Source organism: Rhinolophus sinicus, linkage group LG15, assembly GCF_036562045.2.
Source record: "Rhinolophus sinicus isolate RSC01 linkage group LG15, ASM3656204v1, whole genome shotgun sequence".
Lineage (NCBI taxonomy): Eukaryota > Metazoa > Chordata > Mammalia > Chiroptera > Rhinolophidae > Rhinolophus > Rhinolophus sinicus.
The window spans coordinates 297447-314552 of NC_133764.1; the positions used below are offsets into that span (position 1 = coordinate 297447).

The window sequence follows — 17106 nt, forward strand, 5'->3', positions numbered from 1 at the left end:
GGATGGCCAGGGAGCTTCTCAAGGAGCAGCTCTCCTGGGGGCACGGATCCAGGAGAGGAAGCAGCACCCAGCAGGCTGGCACATCTCACGCAAAGCAGGTCTGTGGCTAAGGTAAGCCCAAAGCACACAGCAAGGGGTAAGGGGCTGCAGCCAGTACCCCCGTGCCCTGCAGCCCAGCGGGCACGGCGCTGTGAAGGCTGCCCCCGGCCCGTCCTTCCCTGACATTCAGAGGCTCACTCAGGCCCCAGGGCCAAGCCAGTGGCCTCATCGACCACAGGCCAAGCTGGGTTCCAGGCAGGACGCAGCTCCCTCGCCGGCCCACCCCTCTCGTGTCGTGGGACTGAAAGACAGGGTGGGGAAGGACACAGCCAGAGACCGCATCATGATACAAATGATAAATTATATTTACACAGTAAATAAGTATCAATAGTCAACACAAGTTCAAAACCAGCCACCGGCCCCTGGGACTGAGAAAATGGCTGGGTGACACCCCCTACCAGGGCACCCATAGGAGGGAGCACGGTGGCATGTGTACAACGCGCGTGGCAGTGGCCGGTGGCTTTATGATCAGTGCAGTGGGCAACAGGGATGAGGCACCTGGGGACGGGCCTGTGCTGGGGAGTGGGCCGGGGGTCTTCTTGAGCCTTGGTGGCCCGATGTCTGTCACGCTGCGGCCGCAAAGTCATGGCAGGAAAGACTGTTACAAAAGAATCACTGACCTAAGAAGTCGAGTTTGGTCCGACCAGGAGGTGGCTGGGCCACATGGTCTGAGTGAAAGCACCTCCCTGGGCAAGCACCACTGGCCCCCAGGCCGGGAGAGGTGGGCCGCAGCCTTCGGAGCCCAGTGCAGCCCCAGGTCTCGGCTCTGGCAGAGGCAGGGGCTCCTGGGGCCGGAGGATGCCTGCAGGTGAGCACTGTGAAGCAGGAAAAGGAGAAGGGCCTGGGCGGCATGCCTCCTGGCATTCTCTCTCCTGTGCCCAGTGCTAAGGGGCAGTTCTCCTCCTAGAACCAGAGTGAGGGGCCCTGTCCCCCCTCCGCCCAGGGACCACTTGGGGGTCAGCTGCTTTGGGGGTGAGAGCTGAGAAGTCCATGGTGAAACGAGAGGTGAGCTGACTGGACACAAGGTTCAGGGGCAATGTCCCTTCCCTAGGGAGAAGCTAGTCTTTTCTGGTCTTTGATTAGCGACCTAATACTTTTTTATAGTGTGTGTGTGTGGGGGAAACAGGAGGTGGGGAGAGGGAGGTAATATTAGTGCATGGTTGTTAAAATCTATTCCCTGTGAGGATTTTTTTCTTTCTCTCCAAAGTGAGAGAAGATTTTTAAGTCTGCTGTGTGTGTGTCTGGAGTTGGCAGGAGGGCGGGTCAGGGCCAGACCTGGTCCCTCCCCCTTCTCAGCCGTGCGATCCCCAGGCTCCAGGGGCACAGACATAACATGGCCCCAAGACAACTGCCGTATCCACACTGTCCCCAGCTTTACCCTGAGCGTGGATTAAGACAGAGGAGATTACAGACACACAAGGTCCAAGGTGTCGCTTCCATTTCAGATTCCATCGTAAACAGAAGTCCTGGTTAATCCGTGCATGCCTTCAGTTGCAAAAAGGAATTAGCTGATAAAAACTGGTGGGACGCATTCATACATTAGATTTTTTTCTTCAACTTTCTTGAGGTTGGTGTTATCAGTAAGAAAAAATAGCCTCTCTCTTAGGTCCTAGCCAAAAAGGCTAAAAGTTGATCAGTTTGGTAATTCACCAAAAAAGGGAGTTAAAGAAAGGAAAAGGCAACTGAAGGCTAGGATTTCTTTTTTTTGTTCCTGTTGTAGTTTGTTTGTTTTTTTTTTTTAAATAAACATCATTTAAGTGTAATCAAATTCCCATATTTTTTTCTATAAAGAATTTGCTTCAGTTTTTCCATAAGGCATTTTTTTTTTGTCTCTTCTTACTTAAATTTTCTTACAGAGTTAAAACCATAAATAAGAGAATTTAAACTACTAACATGACATGTGCCAATATCTTAATTCAGCCAGACCTGGTAAATTCTATCAAAACTAGACAGTTAAATAAGAACCACGTTATAAAAATATTAGCCAAAAAAAGACTATTAGATAATTCTGCAAACTCAAATATGAAACTGTACTAAACAAAATATGTGCAAACGTATACAATCATAGAGCCACGTGGCAGGGTTATGCTTAGATTAGTTTAAAGCTTGCTCTAGTGGATTTAATTCAAGAGTTGTTCCACGGTGGTAGTGTTCACTTTGAACTCACACACGAGTCAAAGAAAAATAAAATATGCACAACTACTTCCCCAGAAGGTCAGCGTCATGGAGCCAGCACTTCATTCTGCCCACAGCTGGGACTGCTTGGGTGACACCAGGGCTGGGGATGAGGGGAAGCGACGAGGCAGGCAGGCCACATCCTGGGCGAGGCAGTGACCCCGCAACCTCAGGCTGAGGCTCGGGGCAAGGGCAACACTGAGGGGTCCCACCTCCTCATCCATGGCCCCTGAGAGCTGGCTGCTCCCACAGAGGCCAGGACCCTGCCCTTGGGAGGAGGCGGCGAGGGCGGCCAGGCCGGGGCAGGTGCTCCCTCGAGACGCAGGGCTACAGGCAGGGGACGGGCAGGCGGCCGGAGGGCTCGCAGAGCCACGTGCTGGGTGTGCGGTCGCAGCGAGGCTGCCACGGCTGCCGTCTGAGGCTGGGCTGGGAAAACAACTCTTGTATCAGGAAGTCGGAACTGGAAAGCCCTCACGCCCACCCCGGCTCTCAGACACCGTTCCATCGACGAGAGTCCCTGCTCGGCGTCCTTGGGCGCATGCTCAGGGTCCCCCCCTGGCCCAGGCACTAGAGGAGAAAGGGGTTGGTTGCGCCGGTGGCCTGAGCTGCCGGTGGGGGCATGGCCATGCTGCCCACCACACTCATTGTGGCGGGGCCCAGTGGGGTCAGGGAGGCACCGCTGGCCCCCAGAGCGGCGTGCGAGGCTGTGGAGGTCACGGAGGCCATCGCCATGGGCTCCACACCCGGGCCAGGCCCGCAGGACGTGCTGGCCCCCAGCACTGGGCTCCCCCGCAGCTGGTTCAGTGTCAGTGGCTGGGGCTGGTTCACCTGGAAGGGATTCACAGGGGCCGAGGCCGCGGCTGCACCTGTGGAAAGAGCAGGAGGGCCAGTGGGTAGTCACCACCACATGCGCCCCACGTCCCAGGGCTGGCAGACCACAGCCACCAGGCGCATGGCCCCTCGGGACGCAGTGCGTCCTGATCCCCGCTGTGCCACAGCCCACGGCAGTGCCAACCAGCTCGCGCCAGACACGTCTGCTGACTCAGATCTCTACTGTGTGGTGGATGAGACTAAGGCTGTGACTCGGAGAAGCCAGGTGACGTGTGCAGGGTCACAAAGCCTGAACAAGGCAATGCCAGGAACGTGCCAGGCTCACAGGGCTCCAGCCCCTCCTCAGGGCTGGCACCCTAGGACTCCTTTGGCAGCCAACAACCAGCATTGCTCCCACATTCTGTGAACACAGGTGCCTGGGAGAGAGGAGAGCAAAAGCGGAGGTGGGAGCTGTAGTGTGTGGCTTGAGTGGCAGTCCCCACGCTGTACCCTGGGACCCTAAAGGCACTGAGAAGTCCTGCAGTCAAGAAGCAAATGCAGCTCTGCCTTACACAGTATTTCCAGAATTTATGTCACATCAGAAAGCCTTTACCCCTTTGTGCAAAAACATCTATTAGTACTCTGCCAAAAAAATAAAAACCGGGAGCTGCCAGCACTGAGTGTCCAGTGCAGCCCAGCCCCTGCTCACAAAGGCTGCCAGCAAGGGCCACCAGAAGATGCTGTGCTGTCCGCACCTCACTGCCGAGGGCACACACGACATGCTTGCATCAGCCCCTCCTCCTCAAGCAAACCTAGGAGGCAGGCTCTGAAGATCACCCCCCGTTAGAATGACCAAACTGAGACTACAGAGCAGGGCAGTGACTAGCCTGAGGCCCGCAGCCTGGAAGGGTCAGAGCCAGGACCCCATAAATAAAAGACAGCACGGAGCCACCTGTGAGGCCCGCCTGAGCCTTGTCTTGGCTGCAGTCCCCAGGGACCAGGACCTGTTTGCAGACAGAACAGCGGCCCCAGGGCCTTGACATGCCCCCAGCCCCGAAGCCTGGAGGAAGCTGCCAGTGGGCACAGCCTGCCCGTGGGACTCCGGCAGGGCCCCTGGGTTCTCGGGCAGAGGCGGCAGGAGCCGCCTGGGTGAGGGACAGGGCTCCACGCTGGTTTAGGGACCTGGGTTTTGATCCAAGTCCCACCCGGGGAGCAAGGAACCATGGAGCCAACCTCCCTGGGGGTGACCTCATCCCCACCTATCTCAAGACTGTAAGGTTCAGCAGGACCCAGGCTCTCCACACACCCCACTTCTGTCCGAGGGTCCCCCCCAAGTCCTTGGGCCCCATCGGGGCAACGGTCCAGATGAGACCCCTTCATCGTGGGGCAGGTCTGCAGCTGAACACTGTGAATGTCACACGTTCCTACTCTTGGGGAGACCTGGGCCCTGCTGGGAAACCTGTGAGGAAGGAAGGAGGTCGTCTGGGCTGTTCTGAAAGACGGATACCATTTCCCAGGAGGGATGACGTTCCCAGCAGAGGGGACAGAATGTGCACACATGAGGAATGCTGGGAGCTCGGTGCAGCTGAGGGAGAGAGGGGGCGGGCGGGGCAGGCCACATGCCACAGACACTAAAGCAAGGGCTGGGGCTTGTCCCACAGCCCAGTGCAGCCGGAGGGTGGAGAGCAGGTCTCTGGGCAGAGCCCGGCCGCAGGAAGGATGGAGTTCCGGCCCCAGGCAAGGCCGAATCCAGCACCTTGGGTCCCTGCAGGACGGCACAGCCCGGGGCCGTCACATTCCACGTGACAGTGTCTGGGACATGGAGCGGCAGAGCCCGCCGCCCCACACCCCTCCAGCTGACCCAGGGCTGGCGCTCACTCGAGAGTCTCCCCGGCCGAGGGACCAAGTCGGGCCACCTCACTCAGTGGTCTCAGCGGCGAGGAGAGCTGTTCTCCATCCTCCCCCAAACTGAACAGCAGCTCTCTGGCCCCACCCCAGGCTCTGATCAGCATCCCAGCCGGCTCCCTGAGGCCGGGCATCTCTCACGCACGATGCTCACGAGGGGCACGGTGGGTGAGAGCTCAGGGCCCAGAGCGCAGCACAAACCCACTCTCAGGAAGAGCAGCCAGCCGAGGCAGCCCTGGGAGACGAGCATACCTGGTGCCAGGAAAGGGTTGAGGGACTGCGCCGGCGGCGCTGGCCTGGTCACCAGCGAGTCCAGGTTCACCAGGGCCGCGTTGGGGCCCAGGAAGGACTCCGGCGTTTTCCGGGCACCGCTGGGCTTGCTTGAGGGCATGGTCAGGGGCTGAGACTCAAAGGGATCAGGGCTTGTAGTTCCATTGTTCTGGGGTGGCGGGGAGGCCACCACCTCGGCTACAAGACAAGGACACACATGGTTGTGGCTAGTGTGTCGGGCGGCCCCGAGACTAGTGCATCCAGCGCTGCCAGCCAACCCCCAAGCATCCCAAGCAAAACACAGACATTCCTGGACCCCTGAGCCCCACACTGCCCTCCGAGGCTGCAGAGGGTGGGGATGTTCATTGCAGTGTTGTTTCAAACAGCCCCAAACTGGAGACTGGCAGTCAGCCATTAGGCAGGTGACATAATCCACTGTCCATACCACCCCCGAGTACAGGGGCAGACACTAGCTGAGGAGGAAAGGGCTGTATCCGTGTATCAGATGAGAAAAGCAGGGACTAAACCGTATGTACAGCACAATCCTTCAAACATAGTAAGATGTGATTTTGGGTTGGTGGCTAGGCACGGGTAATTCACATTTTTTTTGTTTTCACTTTTCTGTATTTTCTACAATGAACATGAATGTCTTGATAGTAAGAAGAAAGCAAATTATTTTTAAAAATTCAGCCAACAGAGGTGTGCTGAGACAGGCTGGTAGGAATGTGTCTGCTCTGCCAAGATACAAGGCGGCGATGTGGCACAGAGGTTCTTAAAAATGGTCATACTCTCCACTCGGTAATCCCATTTCTAGGAATCCAGTCTCAGGAAATAATGCAAAACATGAGCAGGATTTAAGCACAAAGATGTCCGCCACAGCATTATTTACTTTAGCAAAACTTGAAATCAACCTAAAATGTCCTCCCAAAATTAGAGTCATTGTTGCTGAGCTGCAGAGATACCATATAGCTCTGACATATTTTCTAAAGAATTTTTAATGTCATGACAAAATGTTTTCAATCTGTTATTCCATGAAAGGGCGGGGGGAGGTGGTGGTTCAGGATTCAATTCTGACAGTATGAGCTGAACAGTAAGAGCTCAGAAAAAATACTGGAAGCAAACAGTGGCTGACAGCAGGTGGAAGGATGATCAATGATTTTCATTTCCTCCTATAGCTTTCCCAATTTTCCTACAATGGCAATACTTCTAGACTTGGGGGAAAACACTGTGCAAATCCACAGAAAGATGTTCACGTAACAAGCCACGCTGCCTTCTCCCTGAGGCACGGAGGGCGGGCAAGGACAGTTAGGTTGTACTTTGGCCTACAGAGGACACACCTGGAAACTTGTTGCTTTTTTAATGCAGCAAAAGAAAGACCCCAAGAAGCAGCATGTTCTAAGTTGCCTCTGAAACCCTGGGCTGAGAAAGGGGGCCGGCTGCTCGTACCTTTTGACCAGGGCCAGCCAGGCCTGTGGCTGCAGCTGCGGGGGGAGGCAGGTGAGGTGGGGGGAAGGAGGTGGTGGGAATGGGGAGGGCAGAGAGAAGCCGAGAGAGGAAAGAAAGCAGAGAAGTTGCTCTGTGTGACTGGGAGGAGCAGCTCTGACATGGACAGAGGCTGCCTGGCTGTCCCCGCTCCACTTAACGAATGCGTCCCAGGCTGCCTCCCTTTGCTCCCTCAGGCCGTCTCTCTGAGCCCCACCCTGACAGCCTCCCAGCCCAGGGGCTCTGATGAGCCAGGCAGGAGCCGCTACCTGGGGAGAGAAAATGGGACAGAGATGCCCTGTCCACGCCCAAAGCCAGGTCTAGAAAAGGTGGCACCTTGGGGAGCGGGAAGCTGGGAACATGAAGGTGAGCAGAAATCATGGCTCAGACCTGGGGGTCCGGGCTGGGGGGCCAGGGCAGCCATGGGCCCTGGGGGGAATGAGGCCAAGACACAGAAGTGACCCAGACAAGAAACACGGGGCCCAACGCGTGAAGGGGAAGGGAGACTCAGCTGAATGACTTCACTGTTAACGTGTGATTCCTGCAATTAGACGCTTACGCTCCCAAGCGCAAAATGCAAAGAAAATACATGAAACTGCTAGATTCTGAAAGCTGATTATTATTTCTGCAATCACTGGGCTGGTCAAATGCATACACTACCATCTTTACGTACCTGTTTTTTTTGAAGTTCGGAGGTTGTCAAATTCAGAAAAGTCATCTTTAATTGTCCCATTCAAATTACTGAAGAGCTCAAAGGCGCCTGGGTGAACACGAGAGCCAGTGACCAGGGGCGGGTGCAGCATGACCGCCCCACGCTTCTACTCCCAGTCCACAACCGCGGGGGTGGCAATGGGCAGGAGGGCAGACCACTATCCCGTGTCCTGGGGGAGAATGCTGAGACCCGGGGACAGCGTGGGCTCGGAACCACCTGGGGGGCGGTGAGGGGGGCCTTGGCCTCCCTGTGCAGAGTGGAGTGCTGGCCTCCCACTGCTCCCACCATCCCTACCCCAAACTGGAGGGGCTAATGGTGGTAGAGACACATCTGAGCTGGGTCTGGAAACTAGGGTACGGCCGCAGGAAGTGACGTGAGGAATGTCCAGAGGGCAGCCTGCCCAGGGGCCCTGGGGACGCTTCCTCTGGAGGCGCGTGAGCTCAGCCCCCACACTGGGTACGTGGCACAGGGAGCTGGAGGCAAAGGGCGGCCAAGTGCAGGCAAACCGGGCCGGCCGACACAATGAGCCACAAGGGGGACGGTGGCGGGAGCCGGGGAGTGTGAGGTCTCACCAGAGGTGGGCACGGGCTTGCTGGCCAAGGCTGCTGCCCAGGCGTCACTGGGGGCAGGCTGCTGCGGGGCTGCCCAGGGATCTGAGCTCCTGGAGACGGAGTGTGTGCTGGCTGCAGGGGGCACTCCCCACGGGTCGACAGAGGCAGCTGGCTGGGCACCTGTAGGAAGGCAGGGTAGGGCTCACAGATGCCCTCAGAAAGTTCTGGGCAGCTGGGGCGAGAAGGGAAAAGACACTGTGGGCCATGTGTGCCCTGTGTCAGGAGAGGCGGCCCCCCAAAGGGTGCTGTCCCACAGCGGCAAAGCTGCACAGAGCTGAAGCCCAGGGCCGACAGCCACTGGGATCTTCCACCTGGGAGAGCACTGGATGGGGCCTGGCTGGGACGGGGCCAGAGGACACAGCACACGCGGGCCTTGCAAAGGGCTCCCCAGGCTAAACTCAAGCCCGCCCCAGCCCCCCGGCTTCCGCCTCACGCAGCAGTCTCCCTGAGCTGCGTCCGCAGGCTTCGAATGGTTTCTGCTTTTGACAGAAGGATGGCTAACGCAGGTGGACGCAGCATAAAGAATGATAGTAACACAAGCACCTGTGTGCTGACCTCCCCGCTTAAGCAATAAACGCCTTCGAAGTGTGAGTGACAAATCAATTAGGTAGGTTACCCACCACGGGCTTTTTGGTTGTTTAAGGCTAATACCTGGGCGAATTGTTAAGGTGCCCACCCTGTCGTGTGAATCCCCTTCAGGTAATGCAGACACACGTGCATCTGTGCACATGTGCGTGCACACGTAGCGCCTCGCACATCTGCTTTCTTCTGGGGGCATCACAGGAAATGTTAAAAGCTGCTTTTCAGGGATAAGTGCCTTCCCCAGTGGCACCCGACCCCCATCACTGTGGATTCTGCTAGCCCTGCTCTAGGTTTTCCTTCTGGTTTTACCATGTAGAGGTACCTTTAAACAATAGTGGTTAGATATGCCTGTTTTCCAAACTTTATATAAATGGCAACATACTATACACATTCTTTTGTGACTGGCTGTGTTCACTTCCCATTTTATTTGGGAGATGCACCTGTGCTGAGGTGTAGCTAAAATGGGTTCATTTTTACTGCTGTATAATATTTTATTCTATGAAAAAGGAAGGCCACAGTGGATTAGTATGTAGAAGGCACTGGCCTGGTTTGGGTTTTGCCGTGCGGCATTGTTCTGGCTCCGGCTCAGGTGCACATGCGCACCTGCCCTCACGGAGTAAGGCCAGGTGGTCCCCACGGGGTCAGCCCAGCTTACAGACCCAGCGGCCGCGGATGCAAGCCCTGGTGCTCTAGGAGCTGCCTTACCACCTCACGGACGCTCAGCGCCATCTCACTGTTTCATGGGTGCCAATCTGGGGCGTCTGAAATGTTATTTCATCGTGGTTTATTTCGTTTCCTTTACATCTCCTTGTTCCTTCATTAATGAAGCTGTGCGTCTTGTATTTCTCTGTGGGCCCTTGAGGACTCCTCGCCTATAAAAACTGTTTTAGTCTTTATCCTTTGGAATTGTTTACCTTTTTCTTACAAGAGTTCTTTCCATATTCTGAATACTGACCATTTCCTTGTGTTGCAAATATCTTCGCTCAGTTTGGGGCCTTTCGTTTACTCTCCTTCAGGTACCTTTTGATGAAGATAAGTTCTTAACTTTAACGGAGAAGAACCGATCAGTATTTTCGTTTGCAATTTATGCTTTTCCTGACATTTAGGAAATCCTTCCCTGTACTGGGGCCTCAAAGCTATTCCTCTAGAGTAATGTCTGAAAGCTTTATAGTTTGCCTGTCAGGTTTCCATATTTGATCCATTAGTAACTGATTTTTGTATATGGTATAAAATAAGGATTATCTCACATTTTCCTATATGAATGATGAACTCACAAAGTACCTCCCATAACTATCAGAAGTCAAGTCTTCATGGATTCATTACTGGGCTCTCTAGTCCATTCCACTGACCCATTTCTGTCTCCACCCTTGTACTTTCCAGATTATCCTCACAGTTATTGTTAAGATAATAAATCTTGATATCGGATACAGCAAATCCCAAGCCTGGTCTTGTTCTTCAGAAGGGTCTTGGTTATTCCTGGCCCTTTGCCCTTCCATGTTCATTTTTAAATCATCTTGTTAAGTTAAAAAAATATAAAAACAAAATAAAAATTTAACCCTTGTTGGGATTTTGATCAGAACTGCATTGAATCTCAGATCAATTTGAGGAAAATTGTTATTATTATGATAGCAAGTCGTCCAAACCCGAATCACAGGATATCACCCCATTTAAGTCTTCTTGAGTATCTTTCAATAAAATTTAATTTTAAAAATTTTACCCTTTATTTCCAGAGGATTTATAAAACTTTTGTAAAATTTATTCCTAGGGACTGGTATATTTAAATTTTTTCATTTTCTATGTATTTATTGTTATGCAGAAAACACAATTTTGCATACTGATTTTTGTATCCAGAAATCTTGCCACTCTTAATTCTACTTAATTGAAATTCATCCTAATTATTTATTCTTATAATTCTAATAATTCTTAATTCTAATAAACTCATTTGTAGACATTTTTTGATATTCTATGTATATGATCATATCACTCGCAAATAACGACGGTTTCGTTCTTTGTGGTCCTGACCCTTTCCTTTCCTTTCCCCTCTCACTGTGCTGGCTGCAATCACCAGTCCGGACATAAGCTGGAGTGCGGAGAGTACGTGGCCTTGTCTTGCTCTTACAGCATCAACAACTTCCAATATTTTCCCATTAAATGGTACCGTTTTCCATAATAGATTTATTTTCCTTTTAGGAGCTCTTTATCAGGTTATGGAAGTTCACTATTATTCCAAATTTGCTAAGACTTTTGCAATTAATAGCTGATAACTTTTATCAACCTGTTTCTGTCTCCATTAAGATGATCACATGATTTGTCTTTGGATCTGTTAGTATGGGGCATTAATACATTTTCTAATGACTTGGGCCTTGCAAATCAAGTTTTTCATGATGCACCATATCATCTTCGTATTTTTCTCATTTTGGTTTTGCAATTGTTTCTTTGCTTAGGATTTTTGCGTCTACGTTCCTAAGCGGGACTGGTCTGACATATCTGTTCTTACACATCTTCTGTCTGGTTGTGGTGTTAAGGTCATGCTGGCCTCATCCAATGCGTAGGAATACTCCATTCTCCTATCCTCTGAAGGAGTTTGTATAAAAGTGGAATTGTTTTTTGCATGGCATTAGAACTTGCCAGTAAAGCTCTCTGGGTGGATTTGGGAGGTGATCGGGGTTTTAAGTAACTGACTCGGTTTCTTTAATGATAAGATTGTCTCTATTTATAGGTTTCATATTCTTCTTCAGCCAGCTTTGCTAAGCTGTCTTTTTTTCATTTACCCAGTTGTCTAAGCATTCAGATTTGTAAGCACAGAGTTGATCAAATAGTCTCTACTCTACTTTGAATCTAGGCAGTAACTGCAGTTATGTCGTTTCATTCCTAACACTGTTTGTGCCTTTCCTCCATTTTTTAAAATTAATCTTGCCAAAGATTTGTCTATTTTATTAGTAACTATTTTATTACTAACTCATCAATTACTAACTTCTGTCTTTGTGGATATTATTATTTGTTCTAATTCATTTCTGTTCTTAACCTTATCATTTCATCCCTACTACTGATGTGAGTGGAATGCTGTTGTAACGTCTGCGGTACCTCACTCACCCTGTGCTTTTCTTCTAGACGAATGTCAGTTCTTACAGCTATAAATCTCCTTCTTACTCCTGCTTTAGTTGTCCCACAAATTCTCATATGAAAATACTTACATTATTATGTGGTTCTAAATATTTCTGATTTTTATAATTTCTTCGACTCAGGAATTTAGAAGTATTTTTAAAATGTCAAGTGTATAGAGTTTTTCTAGTTATCTTTTTGTTACTGACTTTTAACTTGAGGGTATTGTGGTCAGAAAAAGTGTTCTAGATGATTCGAGTTTCTGAAGTTCGTGGAGACTAGCTTTTTTTAGTATTCTGCATATGACCGAAAACGCGTATTCTGCAACTGCTGGGAACAACGCGTTCACAAGCTCATGAATCGCATTACTCGAATTTCTTATATTCTTATTAGTTTAAAATTATTCTCCCACATCACTTCCCACTTCTGAGGTTCTTCATGCCTTCCTGAAGATCTGAATTTCCACCTGGCTATTTTTCCTATCAGCATGAAGAACTTTTCTTAGCGTTTCCTATGGGGCAGGTGTGCTGGCAACAGAGTCTCTGAGTTTTCTGTGACCTGGAAGTGTTGTTATTTCACCTTCATTGCTGAAGAACTAGTCTAGAATTCTGAGTCTAGAATTCTGGAAGATGACAGTTTTTTTGTTGTTTTGAAACTTAAAATGTCTTTATTTCACCATCATTCTTGGAAGAAAGATGATTTCGCTAGACTGCTCCGTTGGCAGAGTTTTCCTTTCGGCGCACTGAAGACGTCATTCTGCCGTAGTCTGGCATCTGTCAGCGCTGTTGAGAAGTCAGCTGTCAGTCTGACTGCCCTTCCTTTGTCCCCTGTCAGTTTATTTCGGATGTTCTTCCTTTGGCTTTCTGATGATGTGCCTAGGTGGGGATTTCTGTTATTATCCTGCTTATGATTCACTAGGCTTCCTGGATCTGAGAAGTAGCACCTGACACAATTCTTTAAAAGCCTCAGTTATCATCTTTCCAAACATTAACCTCTCTAGAACAGATGTGTGTGTTAGATGTCCTCACTCTGCCTCCATGCTCCCCAGCTACCCCGACCTCCCCACTGCTCCCCAAGCACACCAAACGACACATCCACCACCTGCCACCTCTGGCCTCCAAGTCCCTGCATTTTACGCCTCTTCCTCTTGCCTTCCTGATTCCTCCGCTTGGCTAACTTTTAGAGCACTTATCATAATGCACCATAACTACTTACGTGCCTAAGAGTCTGCCCTGGACTGTGACCTGGGGCTAGGGCTATCTCCTCCGTCTGCACCATGAAGTCTTAGACAAGAGCAGGGAATGCTCCCCTAAGACTCCAGGGCCCCCATTCCCACACATGCCCCTCTCAGCAGCCCTAGAGACAGTGCACAGGGACGGGCATGTAGGCAGCATGCTCCCGGGTTTTCAGAGGGACGAAGCCTCTGTTAAGTTGCTCTACCACGCTGGCTCCGTCACTGCTCATCTGGGACATGCTCACTGGCTTCAGAGTGGGCTGTCAAGCTCATACCAGCTACTGCCTTGACTGCCTTTCAACTCTGGCAGGGTCAGCTGACAGAGCAGCTGAGAAGGGGAGGAGAGTGCTGCTTTCACTACTTCCCAGCATGCCACGGCGACGACAACTAGATGGAAGCTAGAGATGGACGAGGGCAGACTTGGACATGAAAGCTTTATTCCCACCACCCCTTGGCCATGCACCCCTGTCATTTACTCATGGTCTACCAACTTCTGTGTGGGCTTAGGGCTTCTCCTGCTGTTGCCCCCAAACCCACAATGCTCCAGGGGCCTCCAGAAACACCTGTCTCCTTCCAGAAGCTCCCCTGACCTTTCACTCACGGTCTTCCCAGCATCTCGTTGAGAACTACCTCCCCTGTGACTGAAACCGCTCTCCCCAGGCCCCCTTTTGTGGGCTGTACAAAGGGCGTATCAGGACACACAACCTGGTCCTGGCTGCAATCCCACAGTGAGGATGGGCCCTGACGGGGCCTCAGTTCTCCATCTCAACTGCAGGGAAGTCATAAGGTACAAACTGCACCAAGGAGAGCTGGACTGCAAGTCAGAAGAGCTGGGCAGTGTCTTCAGAGCCGCCCGAGATGCACGGAAAGACACGGATTTAGTCCACAGGAAGACCTGGGCCCGGTGTGTGAGTGCGTCTGTGTGTGTGCGTGTGTCTGTGGGAGGTGTGCGTGCATGAGTGTGTGTCTGTGTGCGTGCATGTCTGTGTGCGTGCATGTGTGCGCATGAGTGTGTGTGTGTGTGCGTGTGTCTGTGTCTGTATGTGCATGCATGTGTCTGTGTGTGCGTGCGTGTGTGCACGCGTGTGTCTGTGTGTGAGTGTCTGTGTCTGTGCGTGTGTCTGTGTCTGTGCGTGTGTCTATGTATGCATGCGTGCGTGTCTGTGTCTGTCTGCGTGTCTGTGTGTATGCATGTCTGTGTGTGTCTGCGTGTGCGTGCGTGCGTGTCTGTGTGTGTGTCTGTCTGCGTGTCTGTGTGTGTGTGTCTGTGTGTGTCTGCGTGTGTGTGCGTGTTGTGTCTGTGTGTGTGTCAGTGTCTGTGTGTGTAGGGGCTCGCAGGGAGGGCACGGTCCCCACCCTGCAGCCTCCACCCAGCCTAGAGCCCTCACGAGACACTCACCCCGCTCCTGCTCATGTGAGCATCTGCCCGTCTCCCCCGCTGGAGCACCTTCCACGGGAGCAGGGCTGGGTCTGCGTTGTCCACGCTGCCCCCTAGAGCTCAGAAGTGAGCCTCATATACAGAAGGTGTGGGGTGCAGTCAAGACAACCACAGGCCCTCAGGGCTGGAAGGAGCTTTGCAGTTTATCTGCTCTAATGGCCTCCAGTGAGGTACCTTTGAACACCTGTAGAGGTCAAAGACCTCCTCTAGAAGGTTCCTGGTAAATGTCTGATTCAGCTGCTAGAAACATATACAGACAGATAAGAGCTATTCCTAAATTCTGACAGTCTGCACAGGAAGCTTTCAAATACCTTAGATTTCGTGAGATGTCACTCACCACGCAGCTTAGGGAGCACGGGACCAGTGGTTCTCAACTGCAGCTGTTCCTGAACTCTCCTAGGGGATTTTAGAAAAACCCTAATGCTGTCCCCTCCCCACCCCCTGCACAGATTCTGGGGAGGGTCTGGGCATCTGGATGTTTGGAAGCTCCCCAAGTGGCTGGAATGGGCAGCCAGGACGCGTGAGAACCAGAGCTCCTGGAGCACCCCCGGACTTGGCCGACCTCTGCTCGGTGAGGGTCCACCGTCGGACGGCCCAGCTTGGACACACAGGCCTGAATGGAGCACCTGCTGGGGTCAAGTCCCGCCTCCCACAGACAGGTTCCCTTGGAGCCACCACGCTCCATGTGAGCAGCACCTGGACAGCCTTCACCAGGCCCAGGCCAAGAACCTTCCTCTGAGAGAGAGATACGGACCTGAGTGACCGCACCCAGCGTGGGAGTCACGGGCAGCCAGCGCCCGCAGGATGGGGTGACGCGGTCCTGAGAACAGGGTGCCATGCCTCCCTGAGCAGCAGCGTCTGGGCCACATTTTCAAGAACAAACAGGTTTGCTAGGCAGATGACAGGACGTGACGCGCAGGATGACCAGGCGTTTAAGGGAACACAGGCTGCCCCCCCACACACACAGTCGTGCGGCTCTCCTCAGCCACTCACTGGCCTTGGGCCTCAGCGCTGCCCTCCTGACCTCCATCAGGCAAACCCCGCAGCCACTGCAAGTGTCTGTGTGTCTGCGCGTGCACACGCAGAAACAAACGGAGACTCGCTTCTCTGTGCAGACCTACTCTTGGGTCACGAGGATCTGAACACACCAGTTTCCCCGAAAACTGATAAACTCATGTCACTAAGAGTTAAAACCAAGCACTGCAGTATTTCTGGAAGGGCTCCTTCTGTATGAAGGCTAGGACCCGCGAAGCTGTGAAAATGCTTTCTCCATGAGCGAGCATCATGCTGAGCCGTAGTCATCCCAGGCTCCTAAGCAAGGCTTCCACCCGGAGCGCCCCCACTGCTGTGTGCCCTGAATTGTTCAGAGCCTTTCCTGACACCCCCAGTTATTTTCATGCACCCTGCTTCCCCTTTAGAATCTGCTGAAACAACAGAAACAACAGCATGGCGAAGAACTTTAAATTTCAGCCTCGTATCTGACGCACAATGTTCACACTAATCAGCTCTGGGCGGGGAAGGAAGCACTGCTCCTGCACCGCCTGCACCGCCATGCAAGGACAAGAACAGGCCGGTCACAGCTCGGGCAGCTCTGGGCTGGGAAGGAAAGATGCGTGCAGCTCAGACCCTGGCGACCCCTACATCAGCCGGACGACTGTGGATAAGCTGCTTAGCCGCAGTGGCTTCGTCGGGTTTCCATCCTGCACGTGGTGTTTGGGGATGTCTGTGCATATAGGACATGATGCCAACTTCCTGCTCCGTGGGTGCATGGCGGCAGGCGTCACAGGAGACCACGCACCGCAGCACCGCACTTTCCTCAAACCTAACCTGGGACAGATGTTTCCTCCACCTTCCCATGGGCGCTGGTGGCCTCGTAAGCCAGCCGTGGGAAAGTGGGCAGCGGGGCGGGCCAGGACGCTCCGGATCGCCAGCACCTTCCATGGAGGAACAGTAGGCACGCTGCGAGGCTCCTCTGTGCGCTGCCTCGCATCCCCCACAGGGCCCACACCGTGCCACACAGCCCATAAATAAGTGCCTGTTGAAAGCGTGAGTGAATGAGAGGAAAGGAGGATGGAACCAAAGGCGCACAGATCAAGTAGCTTCCGGCCTCCTCTGTGGGCCCATTCACAGGGAGCGCAGCCTCTCACCCGGGCCTGCTGCATCCTCAGCCTCACACATGAATATTCACGTACTCAGGGAGGCCGGCCCAGAACTGAGCCACGGGGGAGGGGGTGTCACCGAGAAAGGAGCAGCACCACCTGCTGCGGCCAGAGCGGAAGACGCCTCTGTCCTGGCCCGAGAGAGGCACGGAGCTGGCCGGCCCTTCTGAATCACCAGGCTGTGAGCCCTGCTCATACCAGGTGGCTTCTTTGTGTGTCTGAACAGTGGAGGAAGTGCCCCGCTGGCCTGGCAGGCTCCAATTCCCCCTCAGCACTTAGCATTTCCTCCCAAGGCCACTTGGCCAAGCTGCCCCAGTGCTGCTTGGAAAGAACTGGTAATGACAGGGCTTCAAACAGTGGCTTTCAAGACAGCGTTTCTTTCATCCAGAGGGTGCAACTAGTGAGACTCTCTAATCTGTCTAATTTATGAACGTGTTTCGGGGCAGTGGGGTGGCCCTGAAAACACGCATAATGGATTTTACTAGAGACTAATTGGTAACCCGACACTACATCTTGCTCTGTAGCTG

General features: G+C 52.7%; 1 protein-coding gene across 4 annotated transcripts in view; it reads right to left on the bottom strand.

The window, feature by feature from the left end:
* Positions 1 to 380: 380 nt before the first annotated feature.
* Positions 381 to 17106, bottom strand: part of EPN2 (epsin 2) — a 77632-nt gene continuing 60906 nt past the window's right edge. For 3 of the 4 annotated variants that reach the window (XM_074320208.1, XM_019753746.2, XM_019753743.2), the window contains 4 exons: positions 8026 to 8184; positions 7415 to 7501; positions 5242 to 5457; positions 381 to 3140 (listed from right to left, as the gene is read on the bottom strand). In XM_074320208.1, the coding sequence (XP_074176309.1) occupies positions 2842 to 3140; positions 5242 to 5457; positions 7415 to 7501; positions 8026 to 8184 (761 nt within the window). In that variant the 3' untranslated portion in view covers positions 381 to 2841. The remainder of the gene's footprint in view (positions 3141 to 5241; positions 5458 to 7414; positions 7502 to 8025; positions 8185 to 17106) is intronic. The other variant, XM_019753747.2, reaches the window with a different exon arrangement.